General features: G+C 32.9%; 2 protein-coding genes across 5 annotated transcripts; one reads left to right on the top strand and one right to left on the bottom strand.

The window, feature by feature from the left end:
* Positions 1 to 553: 553 nt before the first annotated feature.
* LOC139527465 (small ribosomal subunit protein mS23-like) lies at positions 554 to 9,416 on the bottom strand. Its single transcript, XM_071322939.1, has 5 exons — positions 9,278 to 9,416; positions 5,896 to 6,060; positions 5,237 to 5,320; positions 2,917 to 3,055; positions 554 to 725 (listed from the first exon to the last, which is right to left on the bottom strand). Exons 1-5 carry the CDS (start codon positions 9,319 to 9,321, stop codon positions 693 to 695), a joined length of 465 nt encoding a protein of 154 aa, XP_071179040.1. The 5' UTR covers positions 9,322 to 9,416; the 3' UTR covers positions 554 to 692.
* Positions 9,384 to 23,686, top strand: LOC139527464 (CUE domain-containing protein 1-like). Of its 4 annotated transcripts, none has more exons than XM_071322935.1 (9): positions 9,384 to 9,560; positions 12,361 to 12,813; positions 16,706 to 17,338; positions 18,159 to 18,363; positions 18,687 to 18,929; positions 20,000 to 20,122; positions 21,018 to 21,096; positions 21,518 to 21,632; positions 23,176 to 23,686. In XM_071322935.1, exons 2-9 carry the CDS (start codon positions 12,415 to 12,417, stop codon positions 23,281 to 23,283), a joined length of 1,905 nt encoding a protein of 634 aa, XP_071179036.1. In that variant the 5' UTR covers positions 9,384 to 9,560; positions 12,361 to 12,414; the 3' UTR covers positions 23,284 to 23,686. The 4 variants fall into 4 exon arrangements, with proteins under 4 accessions (XP_071179036.1, XP_071179037.1, XP_071179039.1 ...); XM_071322936.1 differs by having other exon boundaries at positions 9,417 to 9,548; XM_071322938.1 differs by lacking the exon at positions 9,384 to 9,560 and adding an exon at positions 9,626 to 9,795.
* The last annotated feature ends 1,200 nt before the right edge of the window (positions 23,687 to 24,886 follow it).

Below are 24,886 nucleotides of genomic sequence, written 5' to 3'. Positions count from 1 at the left end.
GTTGGGATCCCGCTAACATGTTTAACCCCGCCACATTATTTATGTATGTGCCTATCCCAAGTCAGGAGCCTGTAATTCAGTGGTTGTCGTTTGTTTATGTGTTACACATTTGTTTTTCGTTCATTTCTTTTTTTTACATAAATAAGGCCGTTAGTTTTCTCGTTTGAATTGTTTTGCATTGTCTTATTGGGACCTTTTATAGCTGACTTTGTGGTATGGGCTTTGCTCATTGTTGAAGGCTGTACGTTGACCTATAGTTGTTAATGTCTGTGTCATTTTGGTCTTTTGTGGATAGTTGTCTCATTGGCAATCATACCACATCTTCGTTTTTATATATAAAGTTGAAGAAAATTGACAACCCCATTGCAAAAATTTTAAATGACGGGCAAACATTGTATTTTACTATTAATTTTTTATAACATTTATTTTTTTCTATCCTAAAGTTCATATTCCAATGTCCCTGTTATCAGTAACAAAATTATATCTTAAGGGACTTTGGACTCTCACACAGATATTATTTTTTTTTATCAAAATCAAAAGATATGAAAATATAGATATTTAACAAAATTTTATTGACAGTCTCCACACTCTTCCTATCTTAGTTTTGACAGTATCTGTCCATTCTTTAATCGATATCTGATTTATATGAGGTCACTTTTAAAGTTTTAGCACAAACGCACCCACACACACCATTAACTAGGAAACATCTCTTGTGCCATATTATGCTGAAAAATAAAAAATCATAATTTGAGTAATCAGGCAAACGTGATATATATATAAATAAGCTTGAATTTTGTTATAAAGTGAAGCTGATAATTTAACATTTGGACAAAGATGTCAATAAAATAGAATGGACATTTTTATTATGCCCCATTTATGGACATTATGTTTATGTTTTCTAGTCTGTGCATCTGTTCATGTGTTCGTCCGTTTGTTCCTTCGTTCGTTCATTCGATAGTTTGGTTGTTTTTTCATTCTTCCGTTCATCCATCCTGCTTCAGGTTAAAGTTTTTGGTCAAGGTAGTTTTTGATGAAGTTGAAGTCCAATCAATTTGAAACTTAGTAAACATGTTCTCTATGATATGATATTTCTTATTTTAATGCCAAATTAGAGATTTTATTCCATTTTCACAATCCACTGAACATAGAAAATGATAGTATAGACGGGGCATCAGTGTACTTGGGGCACATTTTTGTTTATTTCTCATCCCAAGATTGATAAATGTGAGCCTCTAATTATGTTCATGTAAATACTGTCTTAGAATTAAAGGGATACGATACCCCATTTCCCTTTAATTTCAATGACAACTGAAAATTAACAATTAACAAGTGTATGTAAACCATACCCCACTCACAACATCATATGTTCATAGTGAACCGTAAAAGCAGCATTCAAATCCTTGTGTGGGACACATTTATATATAGAACAAGGAACATTATGGGGCATATTTGCCTCTTTAAATTCACCAAAAATAAAACATTGCTTGATATCAATTTAAGCTTCAGGAGAAAGGATTTCAGAAAATATGACACAATTTCAAAAAGATTTGTCTGATTTGTATCTAAAATGGGCAAATTGAAACAGTTCAAGCTCAAACATAGAGGAAATCAAAGAACAGACAGACTTACATTAGTGATGGACACACAAATCAGAAAACATAATGTCCCCTTCTATTGAAGGAGGGTATGAAAAGTATCATCACAATCTTGGCAGATCATAACACTGGACGGATGGTAGTTTCAAGGACTGGCAGCTCACCCATTATGGTAAGCTATAGCTACCCAGTGGTAGTAATATAACTTACAATTTACAACTCCCATTAGTGCATTTTAGTTGTACAATTAAGAGATAACTGTATTGTATTTGAAGCTTTAAGGACGTCTCCGCTACGCGTCGCCAGGTAAACTAAATTTGCGTTTTCTGGCTTCTGTGCTGCTTCAGAATGAATTAAAATTTGATAAAAAGAAGATTTTTAGGTGCAACATGTGAGTTTTTTTGGCTTATTATTGTAGAAATTACATGTCAATACAATTCAAAATGTCGGCTTCCTTAGTTACAGACAAGGAGATAGAGAATTTTACGCTAACTGTCATCCAATCAGAACCATTGATACAAAATAATTGCATTAGAATAAACATAATGATAATTCAAACGGAAATGTCCCGTCATAAATGACCTTGAAGACCGAAATCAACAAATTTAACCTTAAACTCTCTATGTTTTGTACAACATTTCTGCAATGATAGTTATTATCTAACATGCAATGAAATGTGATGTAAAAATTTGACAGTGGTATTGAACAGGATAAAACTTTATCCCTGCACATTTCTTCATTTCTAAAACAGATAAATTGTTCACAATATTATGAACAAGAATGTGTCCATAGTACACGGATGACCCACTCCCACTATCATTTTCTATGTTCAGTGGACCGTGAAATTGGGGTCAAAACTTTAATTTGGAATTAAAATTAGAAAGATCATATCATAGGGAACATGTGTACTAAGTTTCAAGTTGATGTAACTTTAACTTCATCAAAAACTACCTTGACAAAAAACTTTAACCTGAACTTTGCACTATCATTTTCTATGTTCAGTGGACCATGAAATTGGGGTCAAAACTATAATTTGGCATTAAAATTAGAAAGATCATATCATGGGGAGCAAGTGTATTAAGTTTCAAGTTGATTGGACTTCAGCTTCCTCAAAAACTACCTCTACCAAAAACTTTAACCGGACGGTCGAACGGAGACACAGACGGACGGACAGACTAACGGAGGCACAGACCAGAAAACATAATGCCCCTCTACTATCGTAAGTGGGGCATAAAAATACCAATTTAACAAAGACTACTAGTGAAAACCAATGGTGGTATCACACCTATACAAGTATTAGGGTGGAGTGTAGTATGCTTACTAATTCTTTCTGTTCTTTCTTCTCCACCTCTGACTCCAGTTTAAAACCTTGTGTTCTCATGTAATTAGCTGCTTGTCTAAATAAATCTTCATCACTTACTCTACCAGATCTCTTTAATTCAAAATACTTATCTACAAATCTGAAAGAAAAAAGTAAATTCTTTTATACAGACTTCCTGTTTTGAATTTTCCTCAGAGTTCAGTATTTTTGTTATTCTATATTTTTTTAACAAAGATATCAAACTCATTTAACATGTTGAATGTTGACCAGTAAACATTTTGTCCACTTGTTAAAAAAGTTTTTGTGATTTGGAGAAAATTAAAGAGCTGCTGGCTACTGATCAATCAGAAAGTTTACAATTTTTTGCTGGGTTCATTTTGTTCAATCTTTAGTGAGGGGGAGGACAGGGGTAAGGGAGACAGGGAGAAAGGGGGTAGGAGAAAGGAGAAAGGGGGTGGGAGAAAGGAGAAAGGGGGTAGGAGAAATGAGAGAAAGGAGAAAAAATAAAATATCTCTCCTTGTAAAATTTTTTCTAATATTTCAAGAAAAAACATCTCAAAAGGAGATGTTTTATTCTAATGGGAGAAAGGAGAACGGGGGTAGGAGAAAGGAGAAGAGGAGTGGGAGAAGGGAGAAGGGTACCCCTCTGTCCTCCCCCTCTTTAGTGTAATAAAATTGAGAATGGAAATGGAGAATGTGCCAAAGAGACAACAACCCGACCATAGAAAAAAACAACAGCAGAAGGTCACCAACAGGTCTTCAATGTAACGAGAAATTCCGCACCCGGAGGCGTCCTTCAACTGGCCCCTAAACAAATATATACTAGTTTAGTGATAATGAACGCCATACTAATTTCCAAATTGTACACAAGAAACTAAAATTAAAATAATACAAGACTAACAAAGGCCAGAGGCTCCTGACTTGGGACAGGCGCAAAAATGCGGCGGGGTTAAACATGTTTGTGAGATCTCAACACTCCCCCTATACCTCTAGCCAATGTAGAAAAGTAAATGCATAGTTTTTATGGAATGATGTCTTTCTGTTTACAATTATCCATGGTATTTTCTGTTATTTTTGGCTGACTTATGGCTTTTTTATTTCCTTCTTTGTATTTTACCCATATTTTTCACTGATGTTTAAAATATAACAGTATATTTAGAAACTGTTGCTTGCATTTATTATTGTGATTTATTAAGAATGGACAGAAATGAAAGATAAATTATATCAATTTCCGCATAATCTTAATCCAGATATATGTCATGTATGTACCATATATCAGAATGTGAGATCATATTATTGCGATCCTCACCCAGTCTCTTTATTCCTATGTATATAAAAACATTGCACTAAATCCTGAATTTACAGTAACTACCTAATGAATTTATGGCATGAATTACACAAAGGTATTGATTTGATTACTCCTTGAGATTTGATTGCTCCTTGAGATTTTATTCCTTCATGAGAGATTATTTTTTTCCTGAGATTTGATTAATTTCCGAGATTTGATTACTTCTTGAGATTTTATTAATTTTCGATATTTGATTACTTCTTGAGATTTTATTAATTTACAAGATTTGATTACTTCTTGAGGTTGGATTTCTTCATGAGATTTGATTTCTTCTTGAAATTTGATTAATTTACGAGATTTGATTACTTCTTGAGTTTGAATTTCTTCACGAGATTTGATAACTTCATGAGATTTAATTTCTTCTAAAAATTTGATTAATTCACAGATTTGATTACTTTGTAGATGTATTTACTTCTTGAGATGCGAGTACTTCATGAGACTTGATTAGTTTTAGAGATTTATCTTCTACTTTTTAGATTTGAATATTTCATGAGATTTTAATTCTTAAGATTTGATTACTTCATAAGATTTGATTTCTTCATGAGACTTGATTTCTTCATGAGATTTGATAACTTTGTGAGATTTGATTACTTATTGAAATTTAATTTACAATATTTGATTACTTCTTCAGGTTAGATTTCTTCATGAGATTTGATTTCTTCTTAAGATTTGATTACTTAGTGAGTTTTGATTACTTCATGAGATTTAATTTCTTCCTGTGATTTGGTTTCTTCATAAGATTTGATTACTTTGTGAGATTAAATTTCTTCATGAGATTTGATTCCTTCATGAGATTAGATAAATACTTCATGAGATTTGATTACTTTCAGAGATTTATTGACTACTTCTTGAGATTTGATTACTTCTTGAGATTTTATTCGTTCATGAGAAATTAATACTTTTAAGATGACATATTTACTTCTTCAGATTTGAGTACTTTTGTAAAATGTATTACTTCTACAATCAACTGACCTTTGACACTGGGTGGGTGTTTCCTTTTCTGTTAAGTCTACTACTTCTTGTGATTTTTTGCTGCCATATACTGCATAATATTTCCTGAAAATGAAATGTTGATATTCTTGTAAAAGCATTTTAAGATCCATTCTTCATATAAGATACTCCCAGTCCAGTAATCTAAATTTGAAAACAGTAATAAGGGGTTGGGGGTTCTGATCCCGGATACCGCTTGTTTTGTCAGATTCCCGTATCCCGCTTACACTATTTACGTAAGCAATTCTCATTTTTTTGTACTTTCCCGTGTCCCCCTAGACTTCATTTCCCGTTTTCACGGCACAATAATTTGACTTTCACATGTCACGTTTACAAAAAATTCGGCAATCCCGCGTCACGCTTAGACCCCAATGAGACCCACTAATAATAATGTGTAAAATAGGGTGACAGACAAGTTTTTTATCTTCTTCAGAAGTAACAGTTTCTCTCCAATTAGACGCAAACAGTAGTTTATTGGTGTTATTTGTGAGAAGATCTTGCCTTGCTGATCATTTTTGTGATTTTTATCATATAAGGCATCACTGAAGAGACATTAGGTGTTGAAATGTGCGGTAAAACATGTATTGTTAATATTTTAATGCTTTAAATTCGTATTATAACCATCTGTATAAGTAACTTACGCTCTGACTAGATCTTCTGGGTAGAGTATATTAACAACTTGTTGATTTTCTGGGGCTTTCCTGGTAAAAGTTGGATTTACTTTTGGAGGAAATGCTTTATATACATTAAACCAGATTGGTTTGTCTTCATATTTCATAGCTCCTGAACGTATCATTCCTTCCACTCTGAAAATAATAACAAGAGTGCACACGCTGAAATGTCTCGCCTTCTTTACTAATCATTGATATTATGTTGATAGTTCTAAGTATAAAGCTTTATTAAAAACTGTCACATAAACTTAACATTAACAAAGATAACTAAACAAAGACCAATGAACCATGAAAATGAGGTCAAGGTCAGATGAACCATGCCAGGCAGACATGTACAGCTAACAATGCTTCCATACAACAAATATAGTTGACCTATTACTTATAGTATAAGAAAAATAAGAAAATTAGACCAAAACACAAAAACTTAACACTGAGCAATGAACCGTGAAAATGAGGTCGAGGTCAAATAAAACCTGCGCGACTGACATATAGATGATAAAATATTTCCATACACCAAATATAGTTGACCTATGGCATATAGTTTTAGATAAAAAGACCAAAACTCAAAAACTTAACTTTGACCACTCAACCATGAAAATGAGGTCAAGGTCAGACGACATCTGCCCGCTAGACATGTACACCTTACAATCATTTCATACAACAAATATAGTAGATCTATTGCATAAAGTATGAGAAAAATAGACCAAAACACAAAAACTTAACTATAACCACTGAACCATGAAAATGAGGTCAAGGTCAGATGAAACCTGCCAGTTGGACATGTACACCTTACAGTCCTTCCATACACCGAATATACTAGACCTATTGCTTATAGTATCTGAGATATGGACTTGACCACCAAAACTTAACCTTGTTCACTGATCCATAAAATGAGGTCGAGGTCAAGTGAAAACTGTCTGACGGGCATGGGGACCTTGCAAGGTACGCACATACCAAATATAATTATCCTATTACTTATAATAAGAGAGAATTCAACAACACAAAAAATCTGAACTTTTTTTTCAAGTGGTCACTGAACCATGAAAATGAGGTCAAGGACATTTGACATGTGACTGACAGAAACTTCGTAACATGAGGCATCTATATAAAAAGTATGAAGCATCCAGGTCTTCCACCTTCTAAAATATAAAGCTTTTAAAAAGTTAGCTAACGCCGCCGCCGCAGCCGGATCACTATCCCTATGTCGAGCTTTCTGCAACAAAAGTTGCAGGCTCGACAATAAACTGTGTTATCTATAGTATAGCCTTTTTCTATTTTAGCTGTCCTTGTACCTTAGGTTTGGGGTTTACTAACTGTATAGAGAGGCTCCAAAGAGCATGTTTTGGTCACTTTTGTCTATGTGTATATTCAACAAAGTACACCCTTGACCATTGTTGACAAGAATAGAATTCATGATAAAAGTCTCTGTTTTGTTGATCTTGTATTTCTAATCATTTAATTTGTTTAGTTTCTCTTTACATGCTCTATCTTCTTTAGTTTTTGCTCTAAACACAAAAGAGTTTTTTATTTTCATTACCTTATGCTTAAAATTCATTTACTTTTAAAGGAGTTTTATTTAAATAATCATCCGGTTTGTTAGAAATCTTGATCGATTTATTTTGCATAACTACGTGCATTTGTAAACAAATGACCCCCCCCCCCCCCCCCCTTTTCTCTCTAAAGACTGTTACGCGTATTTAAATCATAAAATTATTTCTCAAGCATTGACAGAAAATTGATATATCCTCTGATTTTCTCTTTTTTTTTGTAAACTATTCAATAAGTCAGATACATAAATCATTTGGAAATTTTATTTATTTGAGGTCGAGTCGACAATAAATCAAATCAAATCAAATCAAATAATTTTATTGGTGTATTAAATTCCTACAATATTCTACTTTTGTTTTTGACCTTGATTCTCTGAACACCATGTGTGCTTTGAAAAATGGACTTGAAAAGATACTGTTTTCCAGATTCTGAACAATATGATGTACTACACTTTCTTTAATTTGACTAATATTATTCCATAACATAAGATTGTCATCCTATCTGATTGTCTTCACGTTTTAAAAGCCAAAAAAAGCCAACGAGTTAATGACCATCGGAACGTCTCTATTGTTATCGTTCAATGACCACCGGAACGTCTCTCTTGTTATCTTTGAAAAGAAACGATGCATTCTGACTTTAAATAGACAACCAATCAGTGACCTGAATTCATGTGAACTATGTTTAGCCCAAGGTAAACATTGACTTTTCATCCTTGTTTATCGTGACCGTGACTTTGCGACAATATACATCTCTCGGTAAACATTTGAAAAAGATATTTTTTTCTTTTTGAATTTATATTTTTGGCAGTGAAGTAGCCGGCACTTGAAGCCACCGTAAGCGGTGGATTTCCACCGGCTACCGGCTTCAATGGAAAGCCCTGTAAACTGTCTATTTATGTATCATAAATTTTATCATATAAGGCAAAAGGCAAAAAAACAATGAGACGGTGTAGCAGGGGTCCTGATCCCGGGCTTAAAAACACAAGATCCCGAAAATTCCCGGGCTTAAAAACACGAAATCCTGAGGTCCCTAAATTCGAAAAAAGAATTCCTGGATCCCGAAAGTGTCAATCCCGAGCTTAAAAACACCTGATCCTGGAGTCCCGATAAAGGTCCTATCCCCCTCAACAATGGTATAAAATATTGTTATGAAAGAGCAATGACTCCAATAAGGAGTTGTCTAGACAATTTCTGCTATATTTATAGTCATAATTGTAGATCTTGTCTTGCTGATCATTTTTGCTGATTCAAGTATCTATCTATCAATTTGGGGTAGGTAGACGCAATAACCAGGATTGACATACTTGGGTAGAATTGCTACAGAGGTTTCTGACAACAAAAGCAACTTTTACTGGGATTGACAACTGAGAAATCAGCATATAACAGAATTTCGCGATCGGCTGACATTTTTCATAAATGCAAGTGAATAAGTAATTTGTCTTATATTAAGGCGTATATATATAATAGACTTGGGACGAAATGTCTTGGTGCCTGATCCACCTGATACTGGATAGTTATGATAGTCGACCTTGTCATTGATAGAAATAAGTGCCTGTGTAATGCCAACCACGGTAATGATTCAGTTAGAAGGAAAGGTGTTTTATACTCTTTCTTTATAAATACTTTTAGAAGTAAAAGTACTGTAATTTCTATAAAACTACAAATATTTTTATAAGCTTTGATGTATAAGATAAGATATTCTCCTCATCATTTGCATAAAAATGCGCATTTAAGTTTTTTTTTTTGTCATCTGTGTAGTCTTGTGATGGCTGTCAATGCAATATATATAATTATAAATAGATAACCTTGCAAATATATTTGAAAATTTATCAATTCTTGATCCAGCCATGATGAAAACATTGAATCAATGTATGTATTATCAACACGTGATTTATAGTAAAATTGCACTGCATTAAACACTTGGGTGAACCAGTACAATCTTGTGTTTACAAGTGGACTTCCGGTTGCTTGACCGCAGCAGGTGGTTGAAAAAATACTTTACAAGCTTACTATTGCTACAGACGATTATAAAATGACCATTTCATCATTATTTTGGGAAAAAGATGTGAAATCACAGTAAGATAAATAGTAAGGATAATTTAGGTTAATTTTATACAGAAGAATAATTGGAAAAGCCCATCCTTCATCTTGACACACTTTCGAAATATTTCTTTGATGTTTGTTATGAGTTACATTTTCGCTATAATAGTTAATTCCTGTTTTTATATCACTGTTTAAATCAATAGTGTAAAAGTGATTGAATTGTTTAACGTTTGTAAATGTCAGTTTTGTTTACAAATATATTCAGATACGAATGTACGAGGTAGGTTATTTATCTTTTATTTTTATGTGTATCAAAATTTAATTTTTCCAATGTAATTCTGTTTAAATAACATTGTCTCCAATAAAATACTGGTCAAATTAAATTTACCCCCAGCATTCTTCTAGTTATCATGTTTATCCCAGTCAGTGAGGTGTAAAATCAAAAATACACTTGAATTTAATTTTCATTGGCGGATCCAGGGGAGTTCTGGAGGTTGGAACCCCCCTTTTTTTGGATGATCAATGCATTTGAATGGGAGCATATAGTTGGACCCCCTTTTTAAAATGGCTGGATCCACGCCTGATTTTGGTGCAATTATTTAGCAACATTTGATAATTTACTTTATTTTTCACCATTTTCATACGTTGATTTTTCTTGATATCCCTCCCCTTTTTCAAAATTCTGGTTCCCCACCTGATTTTGATGTTTACATGTACATGATGTACATCATTGTGTAACATGTGTAAAGTGTAAGGGCTCTTAATCTTTTGACATGCAAGCTTTTAAAGTGAAACTCATTTTATTTTGTATTTGAACTCATTTAAAAGATTACTCTGAGTCTGACGTCCAACAGCTGTATTGCCAGACAATCTTGGGGAGTGGGACAGCAATACAGCCGTTAGACGAGTAATCTCGGACTACCTTAAGCTTTAAAGAACAATTCAACATTGAAATTCAGCCTCAGTGGCAAGGCTTTGGCATAATTTATCATGCAATTCTTTTTTACTTCCAATGTCAAATTTTTTATTTCTTAATGATTTTTTTTGTGACAACAAAAGATAGCAGTTGATTTACAGGTAAACTTATTACACGCTAGCACATCTTAATAATCTCATACACAGGTCAAAAGATAAACAACATGAACAAGAAAATAAAAGATAAACAAGAATGATCTAAGTGTGAAATCGTAATTACATGTATGACAGAAATTATTTATAACCAGTGATAACTAGAAGGTTACAATAAAAGCAAATCATGGTATTGATAACAGGAATTGTAAATAAATAAATAACTAAATAGGTAGTAGTTGTAAAAAAAAAATCAATCTTTATCAAAAAGGTGTCAAATATCAATTGGAATTTGAACATTGTACATGTACAATATACATTTGTAGATTACTTTTTGCATGAATTTAAAAACTATAATTAAATCTTCTATTTTACTAAAGAATACATGGAATATCATGCATTAAAAGACCTTTTGGTGGTCTACATGTACACTTACATGTTTAATTCAATTGGGCTGATTATTTTTGTGCTGTATGACATGCCAGTCTACACCAAAACTTTTCCTACTTCTAGTCAGAATATATTGATCTATAACTCTCCCTCTTTTATTTGAGGTTTATGCAATTACCTCTGCCAAAGTAAAATTTATTTTTGAAAATTCTCTTAATTAAAAATGCATTTGAATATATATAAATGTACGTGTATGTCTTGATCAAAAACTCAATCAGCACTTGAAGATCAATCAAGCCTGTCTGGGAATTTAACTAAACCAGTTAAAACAGCTACAAAAATTTTGGTTTCCTTGACATTCACCAATCATGAATGGAAAAAACTTTTTATACAACATTAGAATTATACAAAAATAAATGCCAATGAAAGTGGACCAAAATGAAGTACATGTACTTAAAAACAACAAGTGCAGTCTTCATTGTAATGAATGGTAAAAAGTAGTTGTGATACTTAAAATTCTTCCCTTCCATCCTAGATTAAATATTTAGACAGGAAGAAAATATTATGATTCATGAATCTTTCCATTCATATATATATATCTGACATTTCTGAGGGTAGAAATGGGGTACCCCACATTTAAATTACACAATCAAATTTTTGTTCAAATAACATTACCAATAACATGAATAAGCATATCTCCATGAGACACAAACAGTATAAAAAAATAAGATGAGACAATGATGAAAAAGTTTAAGTCTCAATTGATCCTAAAGTTAGAGAAAGTGATACCAGACAATAAATGTTTGTCCTACCCTCGTACAAATGTACATAGTTCACCTACTGAATGAAACATTTCCTTGATGTAAAGGTCAACGCTCTAGGTTCATTGTCAATATAAGTACTTGTAGGATTAATATGGAATTACATGTAGTATTGTAAGTTTTATCATTCAGTTATTTGGGAGAGACAAAGCTTAGCATGCTTAGGTGGAAATAAGGCTAAGAAAAAGAAATAAGGCAGAAACCTTTTATTTTGATTTTTTTCTCTCTGGATAATAAATTTTCGCACAACATAACTGTAATAAAACTTACTTTAAAAAAAAAAAAAAGACAGGAATAAGATTTTTAATCAATATTTAATTTTATTTCACTTATTTGCATTATACATGTATATAGTTTGTTTCCCCTCCACTTCTGAAACAAAAACAAAAATTTCAAGATAATTTAAAATCAAACAATTAAGATAAAATTAGTTATAATATATTGTGCAATGATAAAACTTGAGGTACATGTAATATTAGCTTGTCACAATAAATAGCATTTAACAGTTATAAAATTAGATTTACGTATTCCTTAAGAATTTTATATTCTTTCTATTTCTTTTATAGGTGTTTTAAGATAATGATATGATAAAGATAGAGAGAGGAACAAACTAACACCAGATGGCGACAGCAGACGCACAGCAACACAAGCCGAGTAGTAGACGTAGCAGTCGGAGAAATCAACCATCTCCACCAGATAATGAATTTATACCAAACAACATGACAGAGACAGCAGTTACTACCGTGGACGGCCATCGACCCCATCACCATCATCATCGTACCCATAGCAATGCAGAAAAAAGTAAAACCAAATCACGACCAACCAAACAGTTGGACTTTGATCAGGCAATGGCTGATTTCAAAACAATGTTCCCTACAATGGATTGTGAGATTATTGAGGCAGTACTTAGGGCAAATGATGGGGCTGTAGATTCAACAATCGATCAGCTTTTAACAATGAGTATAGATACAGAAGGCAGGGAATCCCCAATAGAGATCCCTCCTGATCTTATATCAACAGTAAGTATAGTAACAGAAGGCAGGGAATCCCCAATTGAGATTCCTCCTGATCTTATATCAACAGTAAGTATAGTAACAGAAGGCAGGGAATCCCCAATTGAGATCCCATCAGATCTTATATCACCAATTTATATATAGGTACAGAAAGTAGGGAATCCCCAATTGAGATCCCATCAGATCTTATATCACCAATTTATATATAGATACATAAGGCAGGGAATCTCCAATTGAGATCCCATCAGATCTAATATCACCAATTTATATATATGTACAAATGTACAGAAAGCAGGGAATCCCCAATTGAGATCCCATCAGATCTTTTATCACCAATTTATATATAGATACAGAAGGCAGGGAATCCCCAATTGAAATCCCTCCTGATCTTATATCAGCAGTAAGTATAAATACAGAAGGTAGGGAATCCCCAATTGAAATCCCTCCTGATCTTATATCAGCAGTAAGTATAGATACAGAATGCAGGGAATCCCCAATAGATATCCCTCCTGATCTTATACCAGCAGTAAGTATAGATACAGAATGCAGGGAATCCCCAATTGAGATTCCTCCTGATCTTATATCACCAGTACATGCAAGTATAGATACATAATGCAGGGAATCCCCAATTGAGATCCCTCCTGATCTTATATCAGCAGTAAGTATAGTAACAGAAGGTCGGGAATCCCCAATTGAGATCCCTCCTGATCTTATATCAGCAGTAAGTATAGATATAGAAGGCAGGGAATCCCCAATAGATATTCCTCCTGATCTGATATCAGCAGTAAGTTTAGTTACAGAAGATGGGGAATCCCCAATAGAGACCCTTCCTGGTCTTTGATTTGCAGTAAGTATGTATACACTATACAGAAGGAGGGGAATCCCCAATAGAGATCTCATCAGGAATTGGTTTCACTAAATAACTTAGGACTAAGATCGGTCGTAAGAATACTGAATTGTTCATGACTTAAGATTAATCTTAGCTGTAAGTTTTTTTGTGAAAAGGACTCTACATCTTTTGTTACTCTTACTTTTTTTTTCTTTTCTTTTTTAAATTTGAAATGACAGCTGTACTGAAAAACCACATGGCAAATGGCCAAATCAGATTTTTTTTTCATACAATGAAAAATGTCCTTGTAGATCTTTCCAAGATATAAGAGAAAATCATAAAATTAAATGTTACAAATATAGAGGACACCACTTGGGAAAAAAATCAACATCAAAACAAATAAATCATGAATAAAAAAAAGTGATGAATGACCTAATAACAACACTTAAACAGAAATAAACATATATCGCATATCAGCGAAAAACACCTAACTTTGAATAAGGTATTGACTGGTCAGGGGTTAAAATTTGTTGTTACAGCTAACTAGCCCAGGACTTATTGGCAGCAGGATTTTACTAGCCCTGTTTAAAGAACTGCTAGCCCAAGTATGCCTTACAAATCAGAGTTTGCTGCATAATACAGGGTGGGTGTCATGTTTTAAAGGAGACATTATACTACTTCATTTTTGTCGAGCCTTCGACTTTAGTCGAAAAAGCGAGACTAAGCGATCCTACATTTCGTCGTTGTCGTCGGCGGCGGCGTCCACAAATATTCACTCTGTGGTTAAAGTTTTTGAAATTTTAATAACTTTCTTAAACTATACTGAATTTCTACCAAACTTGGACAGAAGCTTGTTTATGATCATAAGAAAGTATCCAGAAGTAAATTTTGTAAAAATAAAATTCCATTTTTTCCGTATTTTACTTATAAATGGACTTAGTTTTTCTGCGAGGAAACATTACATTCACTCTGTGGTTAAAGTTTTTAAAATTTTAATAACTTTCATAAACTATCCTTGATATGTACCAAACTAGGACAGAAGCTTGTTTATGATCATAAGATAGTATCAAGAAGAAAATGTTACAATGTATGAAAATAAATTTCCACTTTTCCGTATTTTACTTATAAATGAACTTAGTTTTTTCTGCGAGGAAACATTACATTCACTCTGTGGTTAAAGTTTTTAAAATTTTAATAACTTTCATAAACTATCCTTGATTTGTACCAAACTTGGACAGAAGCTTGTTTATGATCATAAGATAGTATCAAGAAGAAAATTTTGTAAAAATAAATTTCCACTTTTCCGTATTTTACTTATAAATGGACTTTGTGGTTTAAGTTTTTAAAATTTTATAATGTTCTTAAACTATCCTGGATTTCTACCAAACTTAGACAAAAGCTTATTTCTGATCATAAGATATTATTCAGAAGTAAATTTTGTAAAAAAAAAAATCATTTTTTCCGTATTTTACTTATAAATGGACTTAGTTTTTCTTCCAGTTAACATTACATACAGTCTGCAGTTAAAGTTTATAAAACAATTTTTAGATTCATAAACTATCCTGGATTTTTTTACCAAACTTGGAAGCTTCTTTCAATCAAAAGACAGTATTGTGAGGGAAATTTTTATTGATGTTTTTCCTCATTTTTGTTGAGTCTGCGATTAACAGAAAAAGTAGGCGAGACACCGGGTTCCGTGGAACCCTTACGAATTTTTATCCGTTGTAGTACCATGGGTCCTTAAATATTTTCTGGCACAGATAATATGTTCATTGGTTTTATTGTGTGAAACAAGTGGTTTAATTCTTGTATTTGTTGTCCCCAAATACAAGGCAAACCTTCTATTGGCATGCTCAGGAAAACACCCGCAATATTCGCACAACATGGTCTCGGGTTTTTCATCCCGGTTCCACACCCGACCTTGACCAGGGAAATCTTTCTGGCCATGTCACTGTAAATGTTATTTTCCTCTTTTCCCAATTGTATTTTGCATTTTGGGATGAATTAATTTTCAATCTCATTAGTACTGTACCCCTTTCATCTACAGATTTTCGCTTTGAAACTGACAAAATTCCTGGGGTGCCCGTACTAAAATATTTTGAAATATTTTGTTGTATTGTTTTGTGTTCAACAGTTGTCCAACAAGACCAATAAATAATACCCCCGGTACAGTTAATTAAAAATCTCGACAGAAGCAATGTACAATACCCCCCTGTACTGAGAAATCGATATTGAAAGTACGAAATATTGCGATCAATATATGATACTGGGCCACCCTGAGTTATTTGTTCTATTTTTATGCCCCACCTACGATAGTAGAGGGGCATTATGTTTTCTGGTCTGTGCGTCCGTCTGTTTGTCCGTCTGTTCGTCCGTCTGTCACGCTTCAGGTTAAGTTTTTGGTCAAGGTAGTTTTTGATGAAGTTGAAGTCCAATCAACTTCAAACTTAGTACACATGTTCCCTATGATATGATCTTTCTAATTTTAATGCAAAATTAGAGTTTTTATCCCAATGTCAAGGTCCACTGAACATAGAAAATGAAGGTGCGAGTGGGGCATTCGTGTACTGAGGACACATTCTTGTTTAAACATGTACATTTAACTGGACAACAGGACCTGTACAAACCAGCTAAAATGTTTGGAATCCCAGATGACGTAATTGAATTTGATTGGCTAAGATAGATCATAGAATAGGAATGGAGGGATTTTCCGCTATCTATTTTGGAAACACCAATAAGTTTTTGTTACTAGTCCGTCGGGCATATTAGGTTACGAGTTTTGATTGCCCGAGGCGTAAATGTTCTAGTCCCCGGCGTCGGACTAGTGGATATTTTAACCCCTGCTGGTACAGCTGTGAAGTTTTTCAGAGTTATTTACCTACTATGACCAATCACCATTCACCGAGAATATTTACCGTACTACCAAATATTCTAGCTGAACCAACCTATGTACTGTGTAATATCCTTTGAATATTTTAGGCCTTGATTTAATTATATTAGAAGATTTAGCTACAGTAGTATATAACCATCTTTGCTAGAATGATAATTTTTTTTAATTGTATTTTTTAGGTGGAAGATGATTGCCCTTTATATAACGAGCATAGGAGTGAAGATTCTCCACCATCTTATACTGAAGCTGTGTCAACAAACATCTGGACAACACCTATATCTAGTCAGGAGAGTAAAAACTCATCAAAGACACGGTCTCATTCAATGTCATCAAAAGCTCATAGAAAATCACACAGGTCACAACGTAGTAAGAGTTTGTTTGACCCAGAAACTGATGAACTGTCTCTGTCTAATACAGAACCTAAACGACCTCCGTCTTCCACGATGACTCATAATACACCTGTCAAAACAGGTCATAATACACCTGTTAAAACAGGTTTCCGTAACTGGAACCCACCCATGCTTGGTAACTTGCCAGATGACTTTTTACGATTGATTCCTACCTCGGAAACAACGAGGTCATTTTTAGACACTAATATTGACTTAAATGAAAAACCTAGAGTGCACCACAGAAGGAGTAAACATGTTAGTTCAAGATCAAGTAGTGAAAGGAAAAAACTGTCGCAAAGTGTTCTTACAGAAGATACAAGTACAAGACAGACAAAGCTGTCTCGGAGCATGAGTGAGAGGTCGCCTATCGAACCGTTACTTAGAACTAGGGGTACAGGAATGCCTTTAACAAGTCAATCATTAGTAAGTTTATACTGTTGATTTATTAATATTCGTTCGATTCTAGTTTTCGTGGATTTCATTGGTACAGGTGAACCACGAAATTAAATGATCAACGAAGAAAAAAATCTTCTATTGGCATTGAGACAGACTTTGGCAAAACCTTGAAATCAAATATCCTCGAAAATGCAACTTTAACCTTATCAACGAAAAAATTGGTATCCTCGAAAATAAATGAATCCACGGTAGAACATGTTAGATCTGTATCACTAGGATCTTTAATTTGACATGAATCCACGGTAGAACATGTTAGATCTGTATCACTAGAATCTTTAATTTGACATGAATCTGACTTGTTCACCAAGAGTGTACAATGTTGTAGCTACATGTAGGATTCAAGGGCAGAGGGTCAAAAGTTTAAAATAAAGGTCACAATAACACTTGATCATGTTTATAGATAAAAAAATCAAATAACTCAACAGTTAATTATGTTGATCCTGGATCTACCATGAATATCTGTTTTAATATGTATATTGTTAACTAATGTTTAATTGCTCTATATTTCCATTGACAAAACTACATGCCTATTAAGCTGGGCAGATCCTTGCTCGTTCACATGAGAGAATGAAGAATTTTAGTTGAAATCTATATGTAAAATTCCTCCAAGTTCAGTTCAGATTTGCCAAACAGTTTCAGAAAAGAGGATTGATGATTTCAAGTTTCAATTTGAGCCTTTATATTATCTGTATATTTGATAAATTGAAGAAAGAAAACAAAGGTTCTAATCAAAATAAGACTGAGTGTCAAATGCCGTAAAGTATAACTTCAATTGAAATATTTTCAGATAATATCTTCACACGAGTTTACGCAAGGAATGCTAGATAAGAAAATGAAGGAGAACGAGAGGCGACGTCGTACGGCTGTAATGAATGCCGACCCTGAAATGTCACAATATTTAGAGGATGAGAGACTTGCCATTATGTTACAGAACAGTGAATTCCTACAGGAACTCAGAGGGAATGAGGAATTCATGCAGACATTAGAAAAAGGTATGAGAGAAAGTCGCACCACATAAATTTGTTGTCCTTTTATATAGTAAATTCATAATGTCAGAATATGGTTAATGTCAAAATGTTTCAGAATATGGATAATGTCAAAATATGGGTATTACAGTACAACTAAACTGATTCACCAAAACATACATGAATGCAATCACCAAATTTTGTGTTTAATTATCAACATATATCCTCTCTCCTTGCTAATTGTTAGATTGGATGATTTTTGCCTCGTCTGGGGACTTTTGTTGTAGTATGTGAGACATAAAGGTATAACTATCAATTTTAATTTTATATCCAATTATCCATTATTGCAGAACGAATCAGGAATCAGAGTAAATCAGAGCGGAAGAAGAAATCACCAAGCCGTGAATCTACCGAAAGTCGGAAGCATGCTCCTCTTACAGAGCAGTTAGAAGTGTGGAAAAAGTCACATGAAGTACCAGAGGTACCTCGACTTCTTCCCATCCCCCAACAGGAAGACAGACATGACTGGTCAGCTGAAGTACCACTAGCTGCAGCCTCTGATGTTAGACTGTCTTTTAATGATGATGATAGAGGTAAAAATAAAGAGTGTATTATTGATCCATACCTTAATCATCTAATCTGTAACCTAGAGACTTAGTCACTTAATACCCTGTCAACATATATTTGTTCTTCCTATCATCAATTGAACTGAAAACTGTATAAACAATATACGTGTTTTTCTATTGGAGCAATTTCTAGTGAAGGCAGACATCTGAAACTAGTTTTATGGTTATTAACCATTGTTAAAACTTCAGCATTTAATTTCTAGTGAAGGCAGACATCTGAAACTAGTTTTATGGTTATTAACCATTGTTAAAACTTCAGCATTTAATTTCTAGTGAAGGCAGACATCTGAAACTAGTTTTATGGTTATTAACCATTGTTAAAACTTCAGCATTTAATTTCTAGTGAAGGCAGACATCTGAAACTAGTTTTATGGTTATTAACCATTGTTAAAACTTCAGCATTTAATTTCTAGTGAAGGCAGACATCTGAAACTAGTTTTATGGTTATTAACCATTGTTAAAACTTCAGCATTTAATTTCTAGTGAAGGCAGACATCTGAAACTAGTTTTATGGTTATTAACCATTGTTAAAACTTCAGCATTTAATTTCTAGTGAAGGCAGACATCTGAAACTAGTTTTATGGTTATTAACCATTGTTAAAACTTCAGCATTTAATTTCTAGTGAAGGCAGACATCTGAAACTAGTTTTATGGTTATTAACCATTGTTAAAACTTCAGCATTTAATTTCTAGTGAAGGCAGACATCTGAAACTAGTTTTATGGTTATTAACCATTGTTAAAACTTCAGCATTTAATTTCTAGTGAAGGCAGACATCTGAAACTAGTTTTATGGTTATTAACCATTGTTAAAACTTCAGCATTTAATTTCTAGTGAAGGCAGACATCTGAAACTAGTTTTATGGTTATTAACCATTGTTAAAACTTCAGCATTTAATTTCTAGTGAAGGCAGACATCTGAAACTAGTTTTATGGTTATTAACCATTGTTAAAACTTCAGCATTTATTTGTTAATGGAGAGGACTAACAAAAGAAGATTGAGAAATGCACTTAACATGGTTACTTTTTTATTTTTCAGTTTCTATAGAAGGTTATGGAGATGATAGACAACAGCAGTTAGATGCCTTCCCTTTCAGTCAGCCAATACCACAAGGAGATGATGATGCAGAATTAAGACATAAACTGAAAGATATGGGAGGAGGTATGAAACCCTTTGTGCCTCAAAAAAAAATTATTTCATGGCATTTTTGTATTTTAGTCAAATAGGAGTAAAACATGTATTTTCCTAGTCATAAATGTTGTTAAATTGTTTCTTTTTAAATTTTACCACAAAAACATGAAAGTTTGCTGTTTTATGTAGAGACCCATTGAAATAGATGTGGGAAGTTATATTGTTGATCCTGGGACCTAGGTCATAGGTCATTCATTTGAGGTTGTTTGTTTTGTTAATGTTGCTAAATACTATTAAGAAAGTTTGTTTGCTTTGAAGGAATTTAAACAATCTTTTCCTACCCTACCACATCTATTTTAATTGAACAGTCTTGAAAAAAAATGGCATAGAACAATCTTAGATTTTTTTCACAACTAAAAAAATTAAATGCTATGTTTGTTCAAGCAATAAATACCACTCAAAAATCGAAATGCATGGTTTATATTAATTCTTTACAATATATAAAAAAAAAAAGGAGATGTATTGTGATTGATTAATGGTCCAATATTCACAGAAACAAAAAACAGAAGAACCAAAGATGAGAATGTGCATAATTGCATGTCATATTATTTACTTATCAGTAGAGGGATAAAAAGAAATACAAACCATTGATATTACAGTGGATTCCATTGAGTGTGTAGCCAAAGGTAATATCTTTGGATAGCTTGCTTGTTAGCTGAACCGTGAAGTCATTGTTAGGTCAGGTAAACTACCCTACTTTAAGAATAGACTAGTCCAACAGAAAAGCCATCGATCTGTCTGTTGGACTATGATACTTCGAAAGGAGGGTAGTAAATCATGTTTTATTTGTGGTTTACTGTTTACAATGTTTTTGAACTTCAAGCAATAAATATATTGAAGGTAATAAATTTTATTTGTGTTGTAGCATCAAGAAAACAATTTATGGCGTTGGCAAGAAAATTCTTCTCGCGAAAAAAGACGAACAAAAGAACACTTAAACAAATGTATCCTTTTTCAATCTATAAATATATTGATGTTATTTGCACAATACTTGACAGACATTTATGAACATGATGTATGGACAATTGTTTTCGTTTTAGATCATGTGCTCTTCCAAATAAAACTGACCAAAATTCATCTTAGAATTCATATTTGAATGTTCCAAAATCTATTAAAATCTTATACATGTACATGTATGCATACACTTGCATAAGGTCGATTATTTTTTGATGCAGCTCATATGATAAAGAAACATGACAATCTGATCAAGTAATTAGGTTGTAAAATAGAAAAAAATACAAATATTCAGTTGAGAAATATTTTTTTTATTGAAATGCTTGTAAAGGTAAAAACTATTAAAACTTATGTTCGTAAGTAATACAAAATTGTTTGCTAGTATCATTTGACCTTAACCCAGAAAATCAGACAGAAAGAGAAACTGGCGCCCTCTATGATGAATCTACTGAACAGTGATGAGGAAGATTTCAATGAGGAGGATAGTAGTAAACCTTACGACCAAGAACCAGAAATTGAACCTTTGGTAATTATTTGTATATTTTAAATATGCTGGAAAATAGAAATAAGCAGCAGTTATTAAAATGATAAATAGTAGATATTTTATTGTAAAGTATTAGTAAGGCATAGAAAGGATAATAGAAACTAGAATTGCCATTGCAAGCAATAGCGGATGTCACCCTTCCCCCTATTGCCACTAAGCGGCAGCCATTTCAAACTTGTTTAACAGTAAATGCACACATATGCATGGCTATTCATCTTTTTGTAAATGTTCAGTATATTCAGAGCATTTTAAAGTATTTCACATTTATACCGTTTCCATGGCAACGGCAGCCATTTTAAAATTTCAAAGTCAAAAGTCTCATCTTAACTTGTCAGTTACCAATAATATCAAATTTCATTAAGTTAAAACCATTTTGAGAATTTTTGACATTTTTGCAGTTTCCATGGCAACCGTGGCCATTTTGGAAATTCCAACTTCAAAAGTCATATCTAGACTTGACAGTTAACAATCATATCAAGTTTCATCAATTTTGAAGCATTCTGAAATTTTTGCTCCTGTATCTATGGTAACATAGTAGTTCCAATGATTATCAAAATCATTCAAAACCTGTATATAGTGGACAACTATATTGCATAAAAATTTGATGATTTTAGGTTCAAGCATACCAAAGTTATTCACCAAACCCGGAAGTTTTTGGAGCATTTTGACCTTTTTGCATTGTTTCCATGGAAACGGCAGACATTTTGGAAATTCCAACGCCAAATTCCACATCTACCAAAGTTGCTCATCGTTATGCTAAAGTTTCAAAAAAATTGGAGCATTTCCATATTTTTGAAATTTTTGGTGTAGTTTCCATGGCAACATAGCAGTTCCAAAATATACCAAAATCATCCAAAACCTGTATATAGTGGGCACCTACATTGTATTAAAATCTAAAGATTTTAAGCTTAAGCATTCTCAAATAATTCAAGGAACTCCAAAATTTTATTTTTTCACCATTTTTCCGTTTCCATGGTGATGGCAGCCATTTTTTAGTTCCAATTTTGCACAGACTCTGGGGAGTCAGGGTTCCTTGTTATAGTGCACCATCATTCGGATTGGTACTTTTGGCTCTGAGAAAGCGGGCGGACAAAATTAGGTGGAAGTATAATAATAATAATACAGAAAAAGAAACAGAGGAAAAGCAATATGTCACCCGACATTGTCGATCGGGTGACATAATTACCAAAAACAGTCAAACACCAGCCCCATCAACAACAGACTCCCAAAAATTACAAACTATCATTTGTTCCTTATTTTGTCAGACGACTAAATAGATTAAGACATTGCTTTTCATTCTTTTACCCTTGTATGGTGGTCCCAAAATTGTGACTAATTTTTATTTAATCAATTTATGGTATCTATGGGTTCAGTAGTTATAAACAGAAAAAAAAGACCCAAAAAAACAAACAAACAATGAAAGGAAATATACAGATATTAAAAAGTATCATAAAAAATTGCACCAATAAGAAGATTAATAGATTGCTCTATAAATGTATAATTTTATTTACATGATTTTTTCCAGCCAACATCTTTAATAAGTGTACCAGGTCATAAATATGTACAACGACCTCATTATCACCCTGACACTATCACAACCTACCATGACAATATGGGGTCAGACATGGTCTGAATGGAGGGATGTCCAGTTACCATGACAATGACAGGAATAATCTAATGAGATTGATTTCATGTTACCATGACAACACATTTCACTGCCTAGTTACCATAACAGTATAGATAACAGATTGATTAATGATATCAGTAAATTTAGTTACTATGACAACATTACTTATCATCCTAGTTACTATGGCAACATTACTTATCATCCTAGTTACTATGACAACATTACTTATCATCCTAGTGACTATGGCAACATAGATTGTGATATGGTAGTGAAACAGTCTTATGTTGTTAATTGAAGTTCAGAATTTGTTGTACTATACATTTATTTATTATTGATTTAGTGACAAAATGATGTACACAGATTTTATGCTTTATTTTTACAAAGAAAATCATTATAATTTGAAGAAAAATTAAAACTCTATTATTTATTTAGACATACAATTTTCAAGAGGCAATAACTTATTAATTATAATATAAGTTCAAGTACTGACATTTTTTCACTCTTTTATTTCTTTCAAGAAACTTTTTGAGTGAGAATTATGGTTGATAACAATATGTGCAATTCAAATATAAGGCAGGGTTGATATTATAAAAACAGAATATGACAATTGTTTAATTATTTTCACATTTGTGGAAAACAACTACACAATGCTTTGTGCAAATAAGGGGAGATAATTTGTCTTATTTTCACTGTAATGAAAAAGTTACAGCTGTATAATGTGTGCATATAGAATTAAGTTTTTTAATCAGTTATTGTCTTTTGGCTACAATTTATAAATATAAATGCCCAAGTTGGTTGATTTTTTATTTTTTTTAATTCATATTGTACAAAAAGTATTGATTTACTTACATTGTTGGTTGGTGTCTAAATATGATTATGCCACAACTTTTTTATGTTGAGTTTATACTTAACACTTTTCTTTATTCTGACATTGTTTGAAATGATTTTTTTTTATTCTGACATTGTTTGAAATGAATTTTCTTTATTCTGACATTGTTTGAAATGAATTTTCTTTATTCTGACATTGTTTGAAATGAATTTTCTTTATTCTGACATTGTTTGAAATGAATTTTCTCACTGCAGTCATTATCAATCAACATTCACTATAATATAACATACGGCCAGTAACATTGTATTTATTTATTATTTCCATAATTTATGAGGCTCTGGATGGGTAATATTTTCAATATCTATTATTTAATTATTTAAAATCTTTTCTCTTCTTTCTCAATATTTTTATATTTTATGCCTCTACTTTTCTCTTTATATATTGTGGCCCATGTTCTCATTTTTAGCTCACCTGGCCTAAAAGGCCATGTGAGCTTTTCTCATCACTTGGCGTCCGTCGTCGTCGTCGTCGTCGTTAACAATTTTTCAAACATCTTCTCCTCTGAAACTACTGAATGGATTTGAATGAAACTTAACATGATTGTTCCTTAGTATATCCTGCACAAAATGTGCGCTTCGATTTTTGATCCGTCAAAAAACATGGCCGCCGTTACTTAAAATAGAACATAGGGGTCAAATGCAGTTTTTGGCTTATATCTCAAAAACGAAAGCATTTAGAGCAAATCTGACAAGGGGTAAACATGTTCATTAGGTCAAGATC

This window comes from Mytilus edulis, chromosome 6, assembly GCF_963676685.1.
Source record: "Mytilus edulis chromosome 6, xbMytEdul2.2, whole genome shotgun sequence".
NCBI classification, from domain to species: domain Eukaryota; kingdom Metazoa; phylum Mollusca; class Bivalvia; order Mytilida; family Mytilidae; genus Mytilus; species Mytilus edulis.
The sequence above is the reverse complement of the archived record's forward strand: the minus strand, read 5'-3'. Positions and strand labels throughout refer to the sequence as shown.